The sequence below is a fragment of the Ipomoea nil genome, unplaced genomic scaffold (assembly GCF_001879475.1).
Source record: "Ipomoea nil cultivar Tokyo-kokei standard unplaced genomic scaffold, Asagao_1.1 scaffold3314, whole genome shotgun sequence".
In the NCBI taxonomy this organism is placed as follows: Eukaryota; Viridiplantae; Streptophyta; class Magnoliopsida; order Solanales; family Convolvulaceae; genus Ipomoea; species Ipomoea nil.
The window spans coordinates 1,675,001-1,690,134 of NW_017619742.1; the positions used below are offsets into that span (position 1 = coordinate 1,675,001).

The window sequence follows — 15,134 nt, forward strand, 5'->3', positions numbered from 1 at the left end:
AGACACATAACCGAATATATATTTGGAGTAAAAAATAGAGTCCTTGTAGAATGATTAAATGGAAATAGTAAAAGATAACAAAAATATATATATAAGGAAAGAGAAAAAACAAAAGAAGAAAACGTACACGTTGGCAGGCATTGAACAGATTTATATATGCATTTGATGTGTGTCATACATAATAGTATAATGTAATCCTTCCTAGTCCACCAAGCAGCAATATAATGTTCATCTATCTCAATCAATATTCAACAGACAGACAGAGCAACTCTAAACAACATACTGTCCATTATTGCACTGCAAACCAAACTAAGATAAATAGATAGAACTTAAAGAAAGAGCTGAAAGGTATGAATGAATGAATCAATCAATCAATCTTGACAGATGAGAAAAGGCGATGCACGAACATGAAGGAGGTGAGGAAGCCGATGGCTCCCGTGGCGAGCATGATAGCCAACGCCATCAACAACGAGTAGCCCAAGTAGAGAATCGCCGAGACAGGTCCACTGAGGCTCTTGAGGTCGAAAACTAGGTAGTTTATGGAGTAGAGGAAGATGTAGAGGGCCACTGAGCCCGACGCAAAGAATGACTTCCACCACCACCTCCAGTCCTCCACGCATAGTTGCATGTAAGTGAGGACGAGCGAAACCTCAGCGCACACGAGCACGAGGAGGATGAGGACAATGAAGAGGAACCCGAAGACATAGTAGACATGGCCTAGCCATATGCTGGACATGATGAAGAAGAGCTCGATGAAGAGAGTCCCGAAGGGGAGCGTCCCTGCTCCTATGACTAGAAACCATGTTGGGAATCTCTGGGCGGGGATTTCCCGAGGGATTTGGTTGGTTTTGATGGGAAATTCCAAGTGGGGAACCCGGGTTCCAATCAATCCACCCATTAGAGTCAATGGGACCGAGATGCAGAACCACAAGAGAAGTAGAATAATGTAAGTGAAGAGCGGGATTGCCCCCGTGCTTTGGCTTCCCCAGAGGAGCAAGTTGAGGATTGTGAGGATCGAAAAGGCAATTCCAGGGAAGAAACAAGCCACTCTCCACGAAATCGAGAACCACCCGGTGGGATCGCCACAGTTGATGGTCTTCAACAGCCACACCCCAACATAGCCTGCCACAATCCCCAACAAGAGGTAGAACGAGAGCATCCCGGTGATCAAGCTGCCCCGAGAAGCCGGGGACATGAACCCAAGAGCTGCAAAGAAAATGGTGGCAACCGCCATTCCCAGAATCTGGCACCCATCCCCCACCACAACACACAGAAGCTCCACGCTCTCGGGAGCCCTGAACACATCCCCAACCACCAGTTTCCACCCCGATAGCTCCTCATTCATCTGAGCCTGAGCCTCCTTATCCAGCTCCTCATACCGAGCCAAATCTCTCCGGATCGTCCTCAACAGAATAATCAAAACTATCCCTGCTAGGAATGTAATCACCATCAAGGAATTGAGGATAGAGAACCAATGGACTTTAGCCCCTTCCATCTTCAAATACGCATCCCACCTCGACGGCCAAGTAATGTCACTCTCCACGAACGTCACCTCGTACGAGAAAGCCAACGGCTGCCCCTCCTTGATCACCATGGCCACCATAGCCGGATCACACTTAATCGGAGTAGGATACACAGCATACATGGTTCGATTCCCAAGCGATTTCGGATTATGCAGAAAACTGCAGGGCACTACTTCAAATCCCACCACCATATACCCTCCAACTTCTTTGCTAGCTTTATCATCTGTTGCTATGAGTTCTGCCCCATCCACAGCCCCAATCACACCAGGCACACTGGTCCTCTCATACTTGTGAACCAAAACAGTGAATTTCAGATGATTGAACACATAATACGAGTTTTGGACCTTAACTCCAACCGGGTACCCCGTCCATCTAAGAAGGAACCCATCTTTGGTCATATACCTAATGGCTGGCAAATTGTCAAGAATCAGATTCACCTGGTACATCTCATCAATCCTCTCCTTGAGAATCTTGAATTCATTAGCTGATAACGCTTTGGTTTGGCACAGAAAGATCTGGCTCTCGTTCACACGCATTTTGAATCTGTAAGGAGAAGTCTCAATCCTGTCTCCCATTAGGAGCTCCCCAAGGTTTTCAGCACTGTCCTTCACGCCCTCTAATGGCTTACAGAATGGCAGACTATAATAGCCGTATGGAATTTCTGTCTCGATTGATGTTAAAGAATTCACCTTCACAGATAACTGGTCGCCTATATCATACCTGTGAGGGAAACTTCCCGGGAGATAAAATCCTTGGACCAATTGAAGAATCGCACAGAAGATCAGTGCCCATTTCTTCAACTGCTCTAAGAAACCCACCATGGATCAAAGATTTGCCAGAGATCTAAAACAACCCAGAACTTGAGATCAAAGATTTATGGAAATCCAAGATTATTGCACAGAGAATTAGCTAGCTAGCATATGTGAGAGCAGCTAGGTACACACCAAAAACACTGAAATGAATTAAGATTTTGTTTCTTACAAGAGATGCGGGTGTTTGAACTGATCTGATCTTCACATGAAGGAAGGGAAGAAAACGCCTGAAATGGTGGGTATGTGGAAGGAGAAGAGGATCAAAGAAACTGACCACAAAGCCTATTTATAGGTATGCGTTTCGATTTCCTTACCTTAGCTTTGTGGTCCGGTCCGTACTTTATGTTAGTTTGGTCTGGCAGGGAATTTTGGCCTTTTCTTCTTCATGACAGACAGCGCCCGCCTTCTGCCCAATTTCTCCTCTCACGAGCCCCATGCCATGCACCTCAACAAGTATGTTCAAGATTTAGAAAGGAGAGATTTTTTTTTTTTTTTGAGTTTGAATAACACAATTTATTGTAATTATTACACCCTTTTAGTTTTAAGTAAATTTTTACATTACATTTTGTTGGGGGAGAATTAAGGGGAAAAATAATTGTAATTTGCTGGAAAAAGAATAAGGTGAGAGTAAAGTAGCCATTCAAATTACATTGTTCGGCAGGGATGAATAGAATTATTGGGAATAAGAAGGAAAAAAGTAATATAAAGATTAAAATATCATTGTGTAATAATAATCAAGGGCAAAAAAATCACTTTCTTATCTTTTTCCTTTCAACTAGTATTTTCACCCGTGCGATGCACGAAATGAAATTGTTGTAATATATTAAGAATATTTAAATCGATATATAATTATTTAAGAGTTAATTTCACCCGAGGTCGCTTATCTTTCCTGACAATTCCAAATTTAATCCTAGACTATAGTTATTAATTATTACGATTTATTCTATGTTATAATTCTTACGTTAATATTCTTAGAGTTTTTTCCCATTTTGGTCCCTTGACTATGGCTCATTCTCAATTTTGCATTCCGACTTTTAATTGCACCCAATGTGGTCCCTTGACTTTTAAAAATTACCCCAATTTGGTCCTCCGTTACTTTTTTCATCAATTAGGCGTTAAGTTGGAGGGTATTTTAGTCCATTCATCTGTTGCGCGCAGCCGATCGTCTCTTTCTTTGCTTTTTTCTTCATAGAGAAGTTATGGGGATTGAGCCGTTGAACCTGTTATTACGCACGTCAATTATTGAAGCGTGGGGACACCAAATATGGGTTCTGGGATCTTACCCTCTAAAAGATTATAGTTCACTCTAAACTGCACAACACTCTGGCAATTCCCATAACTTGCTGGCAATTCCCCTGAAAACATATTCTAGAGTAGAAGGATGCACGTCAACTTACCTCCGTTACACAACTTTGGTGGTAGCTTTCTAGAGAATTGATTTTCCGACAAGTCTAAAACAACCAGAGAATATGACATCGCAAAGTTTTCTGGGATTTCCCCGGATAGGGAATTGGCGTAAAGGGACAAGATTCTCAAGGTGGTGGAGTTAGCCAGGTTGGCCGGGAATTGGCCAGAGGGAGTATTGTTGTAAACTTGCAGGACTTGTAGCTTGGGAAGACAGGAAATGGTGTCAAGAGATAAGAGTCAACCCTCAAGTCAACAAGCTGAATCTGTCCACATCACTCAACCTCCATAACCAACTCTGTTAATTCAGTTAGCAGTTAGCTTCAGTTGTAATAGTTTAAAACCTTTCCCTTTCCCGCTTCTTAGTTTTGATAACATAGAATTCAGATTGTACAGAGAGATATAGATGAAAGTTTGAGTTCTGCACACATCAATCAATTTTCTCCAGTTTCCTTCCTCCATTTTCTTGAACTGCTTCTCCCTTCTCGACATGGTATCAGAGCAGTAATGGCTTGGAGACCACCAATTGCGAATGTGGTTATGCAAGCAGGTTCAAATCAAGCAGAAGGAAACCAGAACCAAGCTGGTTCATTTGGTGCGAATCAGAACCGCCCAAACCCTATTCTAAATCCAGCTCCGACTCCGATTGGGAGTTTCGACCCGAACGACCTGACGAATCCTCTTCACATTCATCCGAACGAAAGCCCAACCCTACAGCTTGTTACAGTGCAGCTGGAAGGAAGGTCTAATTACCATTCTTGGGCCAGAGCTATGAAGATGGCTTTGATGTCCAAGAACAAGATGAGCTTTGTAAGAGGACATGTGGCTGTTCCGAGCAAGCTTGATCCAAGATATTATTATTGGGAGCGCTGCAACACGATGGTCTTGTCATGGATACTTATGGCTGTCTCTTCCACTATAGCTCGAAGTGTTCTTTGGATCAATACTGCTGAAGGAGTGTGGAAAGACCTGAAAAAGTGCTTCAGCCAGCAAGATATATTCAGAATTGCTGAAATCCAGTCACAAATTTATCAAACGAAGCAAGGTAACTCTACCATAAATGATTATTTTACACAATTGAAGTTACTGTGGGATGAACTTCTTGTTCTTAGAACTATTCCTGGATGTGAATGCCCTACTGGTTGTGAATGTGGGAACAAATTATCTGAAAAAGTGAAGGCACATTTAGAGAATGATATGTTTTCTGCATTCCTAACTGGTTTGAATGATAGTTACATTAACACCAAGCATCAGATCATGCTGATGAAACCCCTCCCAGATGTTGGTGAAGCTTTTTCCATGATTTCACAACAAGAGAGGCAAATACATATTGAATCTAGTGCTCTGGGAGATGGCATTACAGGGGAAAATGTTTTCTTTACAAAAGCAGATGATGGCAGTAAGAGAACCTTCTCTAATCCGAAGCAGAAACCTGTATGTAGTTATTGTGGTTATACAGGGCACACTGTGGAGAAGTGCTACAAGAAGCATGGCTATCCACCAGGTTGGAAGCCAAGAAACAAAGGGTGGGGGTCTTCTACCCAAGTCCAGAGTTCTGTGCAAGACACTGAAAATCCAAGGACTAATTCATCCTTCACTCAAGAGGATTGAAGAAAATTTTTGGAGTTCATGCAACAACAAGAGAGAGTCAAGGCTAATACTCCCCTTGATCCCACCCCACATGCCAATACTATAGCAGCCAACTTCATCCCCAATGCTCAACATGAAGGTAAAATAGCTAATACTCACACCAATTTAGCTAAGCCTGAATCAGTTTGGATAATTGATAGTGGTGCTACACACCACATTATTTGTAGCATCCATTTACTTCACACATCCAAGAAAGTACAAGGGATCTATGTAGATCTACCAAATGGACATCAGGCAGAGGTCTCACACATTGGGACTGTCTATCTATCTACTGATTTGGTTTTGCAGAATGTGTTGTGTGTCCCCATCTTCCATTATAATCTGATCTCCTTGGGAGACCTTATGAAAGGGGTCTAATTGTGGCACACTCTTCCATACTAATCAGTGTGTTATACAGGATCAACATGGGAAGATGATTGGTATGGCTAAGCTGGAGAAGGGCCTCTATCACCTTGTTTTTCCTGTTCTCACTCAATGTAAACCTGCTATTGTTCCTATAGTAAATGCTTGTAACTTCTGGCATGCTAGACTAGGACATGCTTCTGAAGGAAAAATAAGTGTCCTACATACTCTAGATAATAAAGTCTGTAATGATAAACCTACAGTTTGTGAAAGTTGCCATTTGGCTAAGCAAAGAAGGTTACCTTTCCAGCCTAGTTCTTCAATTTCAAATAACTATTTTGATATGATTCATGTTGACATATGGGGACCATATCATGTTCCAACTATCTATGGTCATCAATATTTCCTAACCTTGGTAGATGACCATAGCAGAATCACTTGGGTTTATCTCATGAAGAAGAAGAGTGAAGTAAAGCAGATTATGCAGTGTTTCTGTGAGCTTGTTAATACTCAGTTTGGGGAGAACATCAAGTGTGTGAGATCTGATAATGGGAAAGAGTTCATGATGGAAGAATTCTATCAAAAGAAGGGAATTGTTCACCAAACATCATGTGTCTATACCCCTCAGCAGAACAGTATTGTGGAAAGAAAACATGGCCACATCCTATCTGTGGCAAGAGCTTTGAGGTTTCAAGCTAGTCTTCCTGAGGAGTTCTGGGGTGATTGTATCATTCCTGCAGTATATTTGGTAAATAGGCTCCCTTCTGCAGCCTTATGTAATCAAATCCCATACCAGATAATGTTTAAAAAGATTCCACAATATCAACACCTTAGAGTGTTTGGATGCCTGGCATTTGCTGCTATTCCTAACTGTCAAAGGGACAAGTTCTCTCCAAGGGCTAGGAGAAGTATTTTCCTGGGATTTGCTAGTGGTGTGAAAGGTTACAAGCTAATGGACACTCAGACTAAAGAAGTTTTTTTTTTTTTTTTTTTTGTTTTTTTTTTTTTTTTTGTTTTTTGTTTTGTTTTTGTCTAGAGATGTCTCATTCTATGAAAACATCTTTCCTTTCCAAAGTTCTCAGGTTCAGCAGCCATTTAGCCTGATTCTACCCTCTGAAGATGTGTCATATCCCCACTCTGATTAAGGCACCACTTTGCCTACTGCTGTTGAGATTCCACCTAGCTTGAATGATTTTCCTGAGGTTCCACCAGCAGTTCCAGCCCAAGACAGTGAACCTATTAATGCAGATTCAATATCTGTTCCAGAACCAAGGAGATCAACAAGAGTAAGAACCACACCTTCCTATCTTACTGATTATGCATGTCAGAATGCTACCAGGAGATCTTCCCCACATGACATCTCCAAATTTATGTCCTATGAAAAACTATAACAAGCATACAAGGTTTTTGCTGTCAATGCTTTGGATGCCAAAGAACCAAAAACTTACAATGAAGCCATTAAGAAAGAATGCTGGAAGAAAGCTATGGAAGCAGAAATTGCTGCCCTACAGGCAAACAATACATGGATTCTCACTGATCTCCCACCTTCTAAAGTCCCCATAGGCTGCAAATGGGTTTTCAAGACCAAACTTAAAGCTGATGGGACCATTGAAAGATACAAGGCTAGGTTAGTGGCTAAAGGCTACACTCAAACACCTGGATTAGACTATCTAGATATATTTAGCCCTGTGGCAAAGATAACTACAATAAGAGTTTTGCTTGGGGTGGCTGCAATCAAAGGATGAAATCTTCATCAACTAGATGTGAATAATGCCTTCCTCCATGGGGAGTTAAATGAAGAAGTGTATATGACAATGCCCCCTGGTTTTATATCTCCCAAACCTGGCCAGGTATGCAAACTAATTAAATCCCTCTATGGATTGAAACAAGCTAGTAGACAGTGGAATCTAAAGCTTACCCAAGAGTTTTTAAGCATGGGTTTCAAACAAGTTGTGTCAAATTCCTCTTTGTTCACAAAAGACAAAGGAGATGATTTTGTGGCTTTACTTGTATATGTTGATGATGTGGTGATTGCAAGTCCAAACTTAAACCAGGTGAACCAGATCAAAAGCCACTTGGATGATGTCTTTCACATTAAAGATTTAGGTGCACTTAAATTTTTTTTGGGGATAGAAATAGCAAGGAACACTGAAGGCATATCTGTCTCCCAAAGGAAGTATACATTAGAGTTGCTTGAAGAGACTGGTTTTCTGGATTGCAAACCAGCCAAAACACCTATGGCAACAGCAACAAAGCTCAGTAAAGCCATTGGGAACAAAATTGATGACATTACTCAATATAGAAGGCTTGTGGGAAAACTGTTATATCTTACAATTACAAAACCATATGTAAGCTATGCTACACAACAATTATCTCAATTCCTAGATTGTCCTACTGATGTACACATGCAGGCAGCACATAGGGTTTTGAGATACACCAAAACAACCCCAGGCCAAGGGTTGTTCTTCTCAGCATCTTCATCTCTACAGATTAAGGGGTTCACTGACTCTGATTGGGCTGCTTGTCCAGACACTAGAAGGTCTGTTACTGGGTTCTGTATGTTTCTTGACACCACCTTAATATCATGGAAATCAAAGAAACAACACACCATATCTAGAAGTTCATCCGAGGCTGAGTACAGGGCCCTTGCAGCTGCAGCTTGTGAGATTCAGTGGCTCATTTACTTGCTGCAAGACTTGGGAGTACAACTTAATTCACCAGCTATGTTGTATTGTGACAGCAAATCCGCAATTGCTATAGCAGAGAATCCAGTATTCCATGAGAGGACGAAGCACATCGAAATAGACTGCCACCTTGTGAGGGAAAAACTACAAAGGCAAGTACTGAAACTGATGCATGTCACCACTGAAAGCCAGCTTGCTGATGCATTCACAAAACCCCTTGCTTCTGCTATCTTCTCTAAGTTCATCTCCAAGCTGGGTCTACATTGCCTGTACACTCCAGCTTGCCGGGGGGGAGGGGGGGGGGGGGGGGTGTCAAGAGATGTCAACAAGCTGAATCTGTCCACATCACTCAACCTCCATAACCAACTCTGTTAATTCAGTTAGCAGTTAGCTTCAGTTGTAATAGTTTAAAACCTTTCCCTTTCCCGCTTCTTAGTTTTGATAACATAGAATTCAGATTGTACAGAGAGATATAGATGAAAGTTTGAGTTCTGCACACATCAATCAATTTTCTCCAGTTTCCTTCCTCCATTTTCTTGAACTGCTTCTCCCTTCTCGACAAATGGAGTCCAGGATTTTGCCGATTAATCTGTTCCTAGACAAATCCAAGTCCACCAAGTTACTCAAGTTCCCAAGCTCCTCTGGGATTTCTTCGTCGAGTTGGTTGTAATAAAGCTCAAGAAGTTGCATGTTGAGTAACATCCCTAGCTCCCACGGGATCCTTCCCACCATGCCATTTTTGCTCAGTTCAAGGTCCACCGTACCAGTGAGGCCATGCTCCCAATTTCCACCGGGATTCTCCCGGAGAGTTTATACGCCGTTAACACCAGACACTTGAGCTTTCTCAGCCCTGCAGAGATGTTCATCGGTAGCCACCACGGGGTAAAACCGCCATTCTCATTAAAGTTGAGAACTTCCATATTGCTGAGGTTAGTGACCGACAAAGGGAACTCACCGGTGAAGAAGTTGAAGGATAAATCAAGCGACCTTAAATCCTGCAAAGGCGTTAAGTCCAAGAAAGCTCCGGTCACATATGTACCCGTCATGTTTAGCTCTTCCAAAACCGAGCAGTTGGTGACGCCGACAGGAAATCGATTTCTATAGAAATGATTCTGGCCGAGGCGAAGAACTCGTAGCTTTGGCGTTTGTTGTTGACATTGTAAGCAATAGAGGAAGAAGAAAGCAAAGAAATTTAGGGTTTTTGGTGTTTGTTTGCAGAAGAACTTCTCTGTGGAGAAGAAAGCAAAGAAAGAGATGACCGACAACGTGCAACAGATGAATGGACCAAAATACGCCCAACTTAACGCCTAATTAATGGAAAAGGTAACGGAATACTAAATTGGGGTAATTTTTAAAAGTCAAGGGACCACATTGGGTGCAATTAAAAGTCGAAATACAAAATTGAGAATGAGCCATAGTCAAGGGACCAAATTGGGAAAAAACTCATTATTATTAACACTTAATTACTTTTAGATATTATTATTACCACTTATATTATTACTATTATATTATTATTAGTTTCTTTTCAAGTTCTGTTAGTATATAATGGTCGTGAGGCATAATAATAATATTAACCATAATTAAATATTCTTGTATTGTATTCCGTGAGTCACAATAATAATATAATAATAATTAAATATTCTTCAATTCTATATTCTTCTAGGATTTCTATTACCATCATTAATTATTCCCTAATTTACCATAATTAAATAATTTGACCAATTATAAAGAGAGATTATTAAATAATGCATGGGACAATTTTTTAATTAAAATTTTTTAAAATTCATTAATAAAACATAAGGTTCTCAGAGTTTTTTCTTAGAAACTATTTAATAAAGTATTTTTTTTTAAGAAATTGGTAGGCCAAACCGCCTATGACAGTTTGCGGTGGATAGATCTCGAAAAAATACGCGATTTCAAAAAAATATTTATCTAAAACGGACAACCGAGTCAAAAGTTATGCCTTGCCAAACTTTTGACACTTTACAACTTAAAAAAAATAAAAATTAATCGCCGGTTCAGCCAGCAAGGCACTCGCGGAGGAGGCCGATTCCGGCTTTCCTCGCCGCGGCCAGCGGCGCGATTTTTGCAACACTGATATATAGTATAGATATAGATTAGAATAGAAATAGTATTACACAATTTTATAATATTAGAATAGAATTTTAACCCAGAATTATTGTAGAAATCAATATATTTTTATTAGGAAGAGAGATTTTTTAGGAATTGGGCGGGAAGTTAAAATTTCAGGATTTTGTTTTTATATATTGTATAGATAGATATAGATTAAATTGTATTACACTATTTTATAATATTAGAATAGAATTTTAACCCAGAATTATTGTACGAATGGGAAAGTAGAAATCAATATATTTTATTAGGAGGAGAGATTTTTTTAGGAATTGGGCGAGAAGTTAAAATTTAGGATTTTGTTTTTATATATAGTATAGTATAGATATAGATTAAATTGTATTACACTATTTTATAATATTAGAATAGAATTTTAACCGGAAATTATTGTACGAATGGGAAAGTAGAAATCAATATATTTTATTAGGAAGAGAGATTTTTTAGGAATTGGGCGGGAAGTTAAAATTTCAGGATTTTGTTTTTATATATAGTATAGATATATAGATATAGATTAAATTGTATTACACTATTTTATAATATTAGAATAGAATTTTAACCCAGAATTATTGTACGAATGGAAAGTAGAAATCAATATATTTTATTAGGAGAAGAGATTTTTTAGGAATTGGGCGGGAAGTTAAAATTTCAAGATTTTGTTTTTATATATAGTATAGTATAGAAGTATAGATATAGATTAAATTGTATTACACTATTTTATAATATTAAAATAGAATTTTAACCCAGAATTATTGTACGAATGGGAAAGTAAAAATCAATACATTTTATTAGGAAGAGAGATTTTTTAAGAATTGGACGGGAAGTTAAAATTTCAGGATTTTGTTTGTATATATAGTATAGATGTTAGGCTGAATTAGAATTCATAAGAAGAATTAGAATTCATCAGAAGGAAGTATGGAGTCCAATTAAACAAAAAGAGGGACTTGCCGTGGAATTGCAATTTCACCAATCAAACAATATAATTTGGTAAGTCAAAGAATTGAATTGTAAATGAATTGTAATTATAGTGTACCAAACACCCCTTTATTAACTCATAGAATGTAAATTAAATGAGATAGCAGGGTTATCTTCCAACTTAATTATTAAAAGTCTTAGGTTAAAAGAAAGAAAGTAGGATTTTCATTAATTTTGGTAGACGTGTAATTGACAGCTATATCATGTTACAAGGTTACATTCCTTATTAAAATTATTATTTAATATTTATTTTGATTTACGAGAACGCATGTTGTTGCTACTTGAAAATGCGGTCTAGTAGAAACCTGCCTTGTGACCTTAGTTGGTAAAGTACGAAGTAAATCAATTTATATTGTTCATAAGTGACTAATTCAAATAAAAAATGTCAATAAACAACTTACATAGAAGTCAAACTTGAACTTTTATAATTAAATTTTTGAACTGAAAAAAAAAAAAACTTTTCTCTAAATTTAAATGTTTATGTAAAGGAAGAAAAAAAAATTTAGTCATCCAATTGTTCATTACTAGTTGTTTTAATAAGTCTCTAACTTTTTTATTGTTGCGATATACTCATAACTCTTCAAAAAAAGTTATATAGTTTTAACTCCTATAAATGAACAAAATTATTAAACTCTATTAAAATTTTACTTCATATATTTGTATTTTAAAATTTTATTATCTTTATTCTTCATCTTCAAAATAGATACTTGACACTCTTCTTTCCTAAAATTTTCATCTTTAATTGTGGTACATCGGTCATATTTTTCCTACACAAACCTGTTAATTTTAATTTTTTTTTTTTACAAATAAAAAATCGAGACTAAAGAAGATTATAATTTTTAAAAAAATATTTAAAAGTATTACTAAAATACACCTGTACTAAGTAAAATTTTAATAGAATTTAATAATTTTGTTGTTTCATTAGTTAAAACTATAACTTTTTGAAGAATTATGAAAGTATATTACAATGGTAAAAGGGATTAAAACGGCTAGCAAATAATAATTGAGGGCTAAAAATGCATTCTTCCCTTATTTAAAACTTCTTTCAACTCAATGACCTAATTACAACACTTGTTTCATAATTTTTGACTCCACACTAAATTATACACTTCTATACACAATGAGCTCATGCCTTAAATAAGACTTTTTATCAATTAGATCTAGACCTGGCAATTCGTGTATATGGGTCGTTAACGGGTCGACACGATAATGACACGAACACGATAAGGCTAAACACGAACACGACACGATAAGGTTAACGAGTTCAAATTTGTAACACGTACACGAACACGATTTGTTAGCGGGTTAAACGGGTTGACACGATAGATACGTTTTGTTAATAGATTTTGAGTCGTGTCGACACGATATGACACGAAACACGTTTAAACTCACTAAACCTATTAATATATTAAAAAAAACTAAAATTTAAAGTTAAGTTATATATAAAAGAAATAAAACCTACAATTCAATCCATCAAACTACAAACTAAAAAAAATATTCAATTTATAACATTCATAAAATAATAAAATAACATCCAAAAATCATAATTAAAGAAGTCCATGCTAGTTTTAGAATAAAATGGAACACAATAAAAACTCAAACTTCATATTGTTGAACATCAATAATTGCTGTATTAGTAAATTCATCCTTGGTCATGTACTCATGTTCATGATATCTTTTTTAATCTCATTCATGACAATGGTTCTTAACGGGTTCTGAACAGGTTTGTGTAAACGGGTTCGTGTTTACGGGTTAACACGATAATATTAACGGGTTAAACGGGTTCTTAATAGGTTTAACAGGTTGACCTGTTAAGACACGAAACATAACGGGTCCTTAACAGGTCAACCCGTTAACGACCTGGGACATGTTAAGGCTAAACACTAACCCGTTATTTTCGTGTCCGATTTCGTATTGTGTTAACGGGTCGTGTCGATAATTGCCAGGTCTAATTAGATCAATGTCCGCACGGGGAGTAATGCAACTTTAGAAATTTTTTAAAAATACCAAAATGTCTACATCTCAACTAATGTTCAAAAAAAAAAATAAAAATTTGTGCTTCAGAAAAAAAAGTGAAATTGCAAAATTGGAAAAAGTCAACAGGCCAGTTCACATGAGCAGAAAGCAAAAAAAGAGAAAAAGAGAAGAAAAAATTGGTGAGACGCATGGGGCCATGGGGGCCTCAAACCACCAAATCTCTACTCAAATCTCTTTATTATTTTTTTTTTTATTTCAAACTCTTATCCTCCGGGGCGGAGCCAAGATTTGTTGGTGCGAGGGGCCAATATTAATTTGAAAGAGAATAACGATAAACTGAGAATAATTAACTCCATAACTTGATGGTAAAACTTTTCTACCAACTTGCAAACGTCATCAATTCTGAATGATATACGCATCTCTTTTGGATCTAACGATGAATTAAGAATAACTAACTCCATTGTTTTATCATTAAACCTATATTTCTGACGTTTGCCTCCTCCTTCCAATCGCCGTCGCCTCCTTCCAACCTGGAAGGATGCGACGTAGGCCACTTTCCAGAACGTCGCCAGCGACGAGCGGGCAAAATTTAAATTAATTTTTTTTTTACCTGTTAACTTGTTGATTGCCTGTAAATAGGTCTAATTATACAACTTTAAAGAGTTCAAGGGTGTAATTGAACCTTTTTAATGTTTGAGGGCCTAATTGCTTTTTCATCAAAAGTTAAAGGGTCTATTTGACCATTTTCCCTTAAAAATATCAAATTTGTAATGATGCCCAATTGTTAATTCATCTTGTTGATGCCTAGACCTCCTCTTGTTGCAATATATTGAGTATATCAAAATTCGGCACAATTATGTTGACAGTTTCACAAAAAGACTTCACACTTGCAACTAAGTCATCTCATCCACTATCTCTTAAATTTTAAATAAGCAACTTAGTAGATGACACAAGATGCATTGCAATCAATAGTAAAATGGTTCATTATTATGAATATATAGTTCAAAAATTATGAACATATAGTTGTGAACATAATTATGAACATATAATTTTGTAATTATGAATATATAGATTCAATAATTGTGAATATGAAGTTCAAAAATTATGAAATTTAGCTTTATAATTATGAATATATAATTCAGTAATTATGAACATAGAGTTCTGTAATTATAAATATAGAGTTCAATAATTATGAATATAAAGTTCTAAAATTATGAATATATAGCTTTATCATTATGAACATATAATTCAGTAATTATGAACATAGAACCGTGTTTACCTTGCAAGATGGACACGCTTCTACAGCATAACGATTAATACTTTGGTGAAGGGGGCCAAAAATAATAATATACTATTAATATTTTTTTGGGAGGGGGTGCGGGGAGGGGGAGGGGGGGCCAAGGGCCCAAGACACCCAGTTAATAAATTCTCCAAAGCCTTCACTCATATTAGTATTATTAATTTTTTTTTTTGGAGGGGGGCCAAGGCCCCCTGCAGTAACAATGTGCATCCGTCCCTGCTTATCCTAACCACATTACTTTCATCAACCCTACACTCACACCCATGGCAAATTATATCGTGCACCAGGGCGCATTATGCGCCCTGGCCAAAATGATGTCGTTTTCTTTTTCTATCGTTAA

General features: G+C 37.5%; 3 protein-coding genes across 3 annotated transcripts in view; 2 read left to right on the forward strand and 1 right to left on the reverse strand.

Annotated features, from left to right (window-relative positions):
- Positions 1-2,733, reverse strand: part of LOC109169534 (transmembrane 9 superfamily member 11-like) — a 14,614-nt gene extending 11,881 nt beyond the window's left edge. The window contains exon 1 of the mRNA XM_019318398.1: positions 363-2,733. Within this exon, the coding sequence (XP_019173943.1) occupies positions 368-2,344 (1,977 nt within the window). The 5' untranslated portion in view covers positions 2,345-2,733 and the 3' untranslated portion in view covers positions 363-367. The remainder of the gene's footprint in view (positions 1-362) is intronic.
- Positions 2,734-4,246: 1,513 nt separating this feature from the next.
- Positions 4,247-5,350, forward strand: LOC109169379. The gene has a single exon (XM_019318261.1). The coding sequence runs from the start codon at positions 4,247-4,249 to the stop codon at positions 5,348-5,350; it is 1,104 nt and encodes a 367-aa protein (XP_019173806.1).
- Positions 5,351-7,545: 2,195 nt separating this feature from the next.
- LOC109169380 (uncharacterized mitochondrial protein AtMg00810-like) lies at positions 7,546-8,790 on the forward strand. The gene has a single exon (XM_019318262.1). The coding sequence runs from the start codon at positions 7,546-7,548 to the stop codon at positions 8,788-8,790; it is 1,245 nt and encodes a 414-aa protein (XP_019173807.1).
- The last annotated feature ends 6,344 nt before the right edge of the window (positions 8,791-15,134 follow it).

Bases quoted from the DNA above. Each gene is read 5' to 3' on its own strand.
- LOC109169379 (XM_019318261.1), top strand. From the start codon at position 4,247: ATGGCTTGGAGACCACCAATTGCGAATGTGGTTATGCAAGCAGGTTCA.
- LOC109169380 (XM_019318262.1), top strand. From the start codon at position 7,546: ATGCCCCCTGGTTTTATATCTCCCAAACCTGGCCAGGTATGCAAACTA.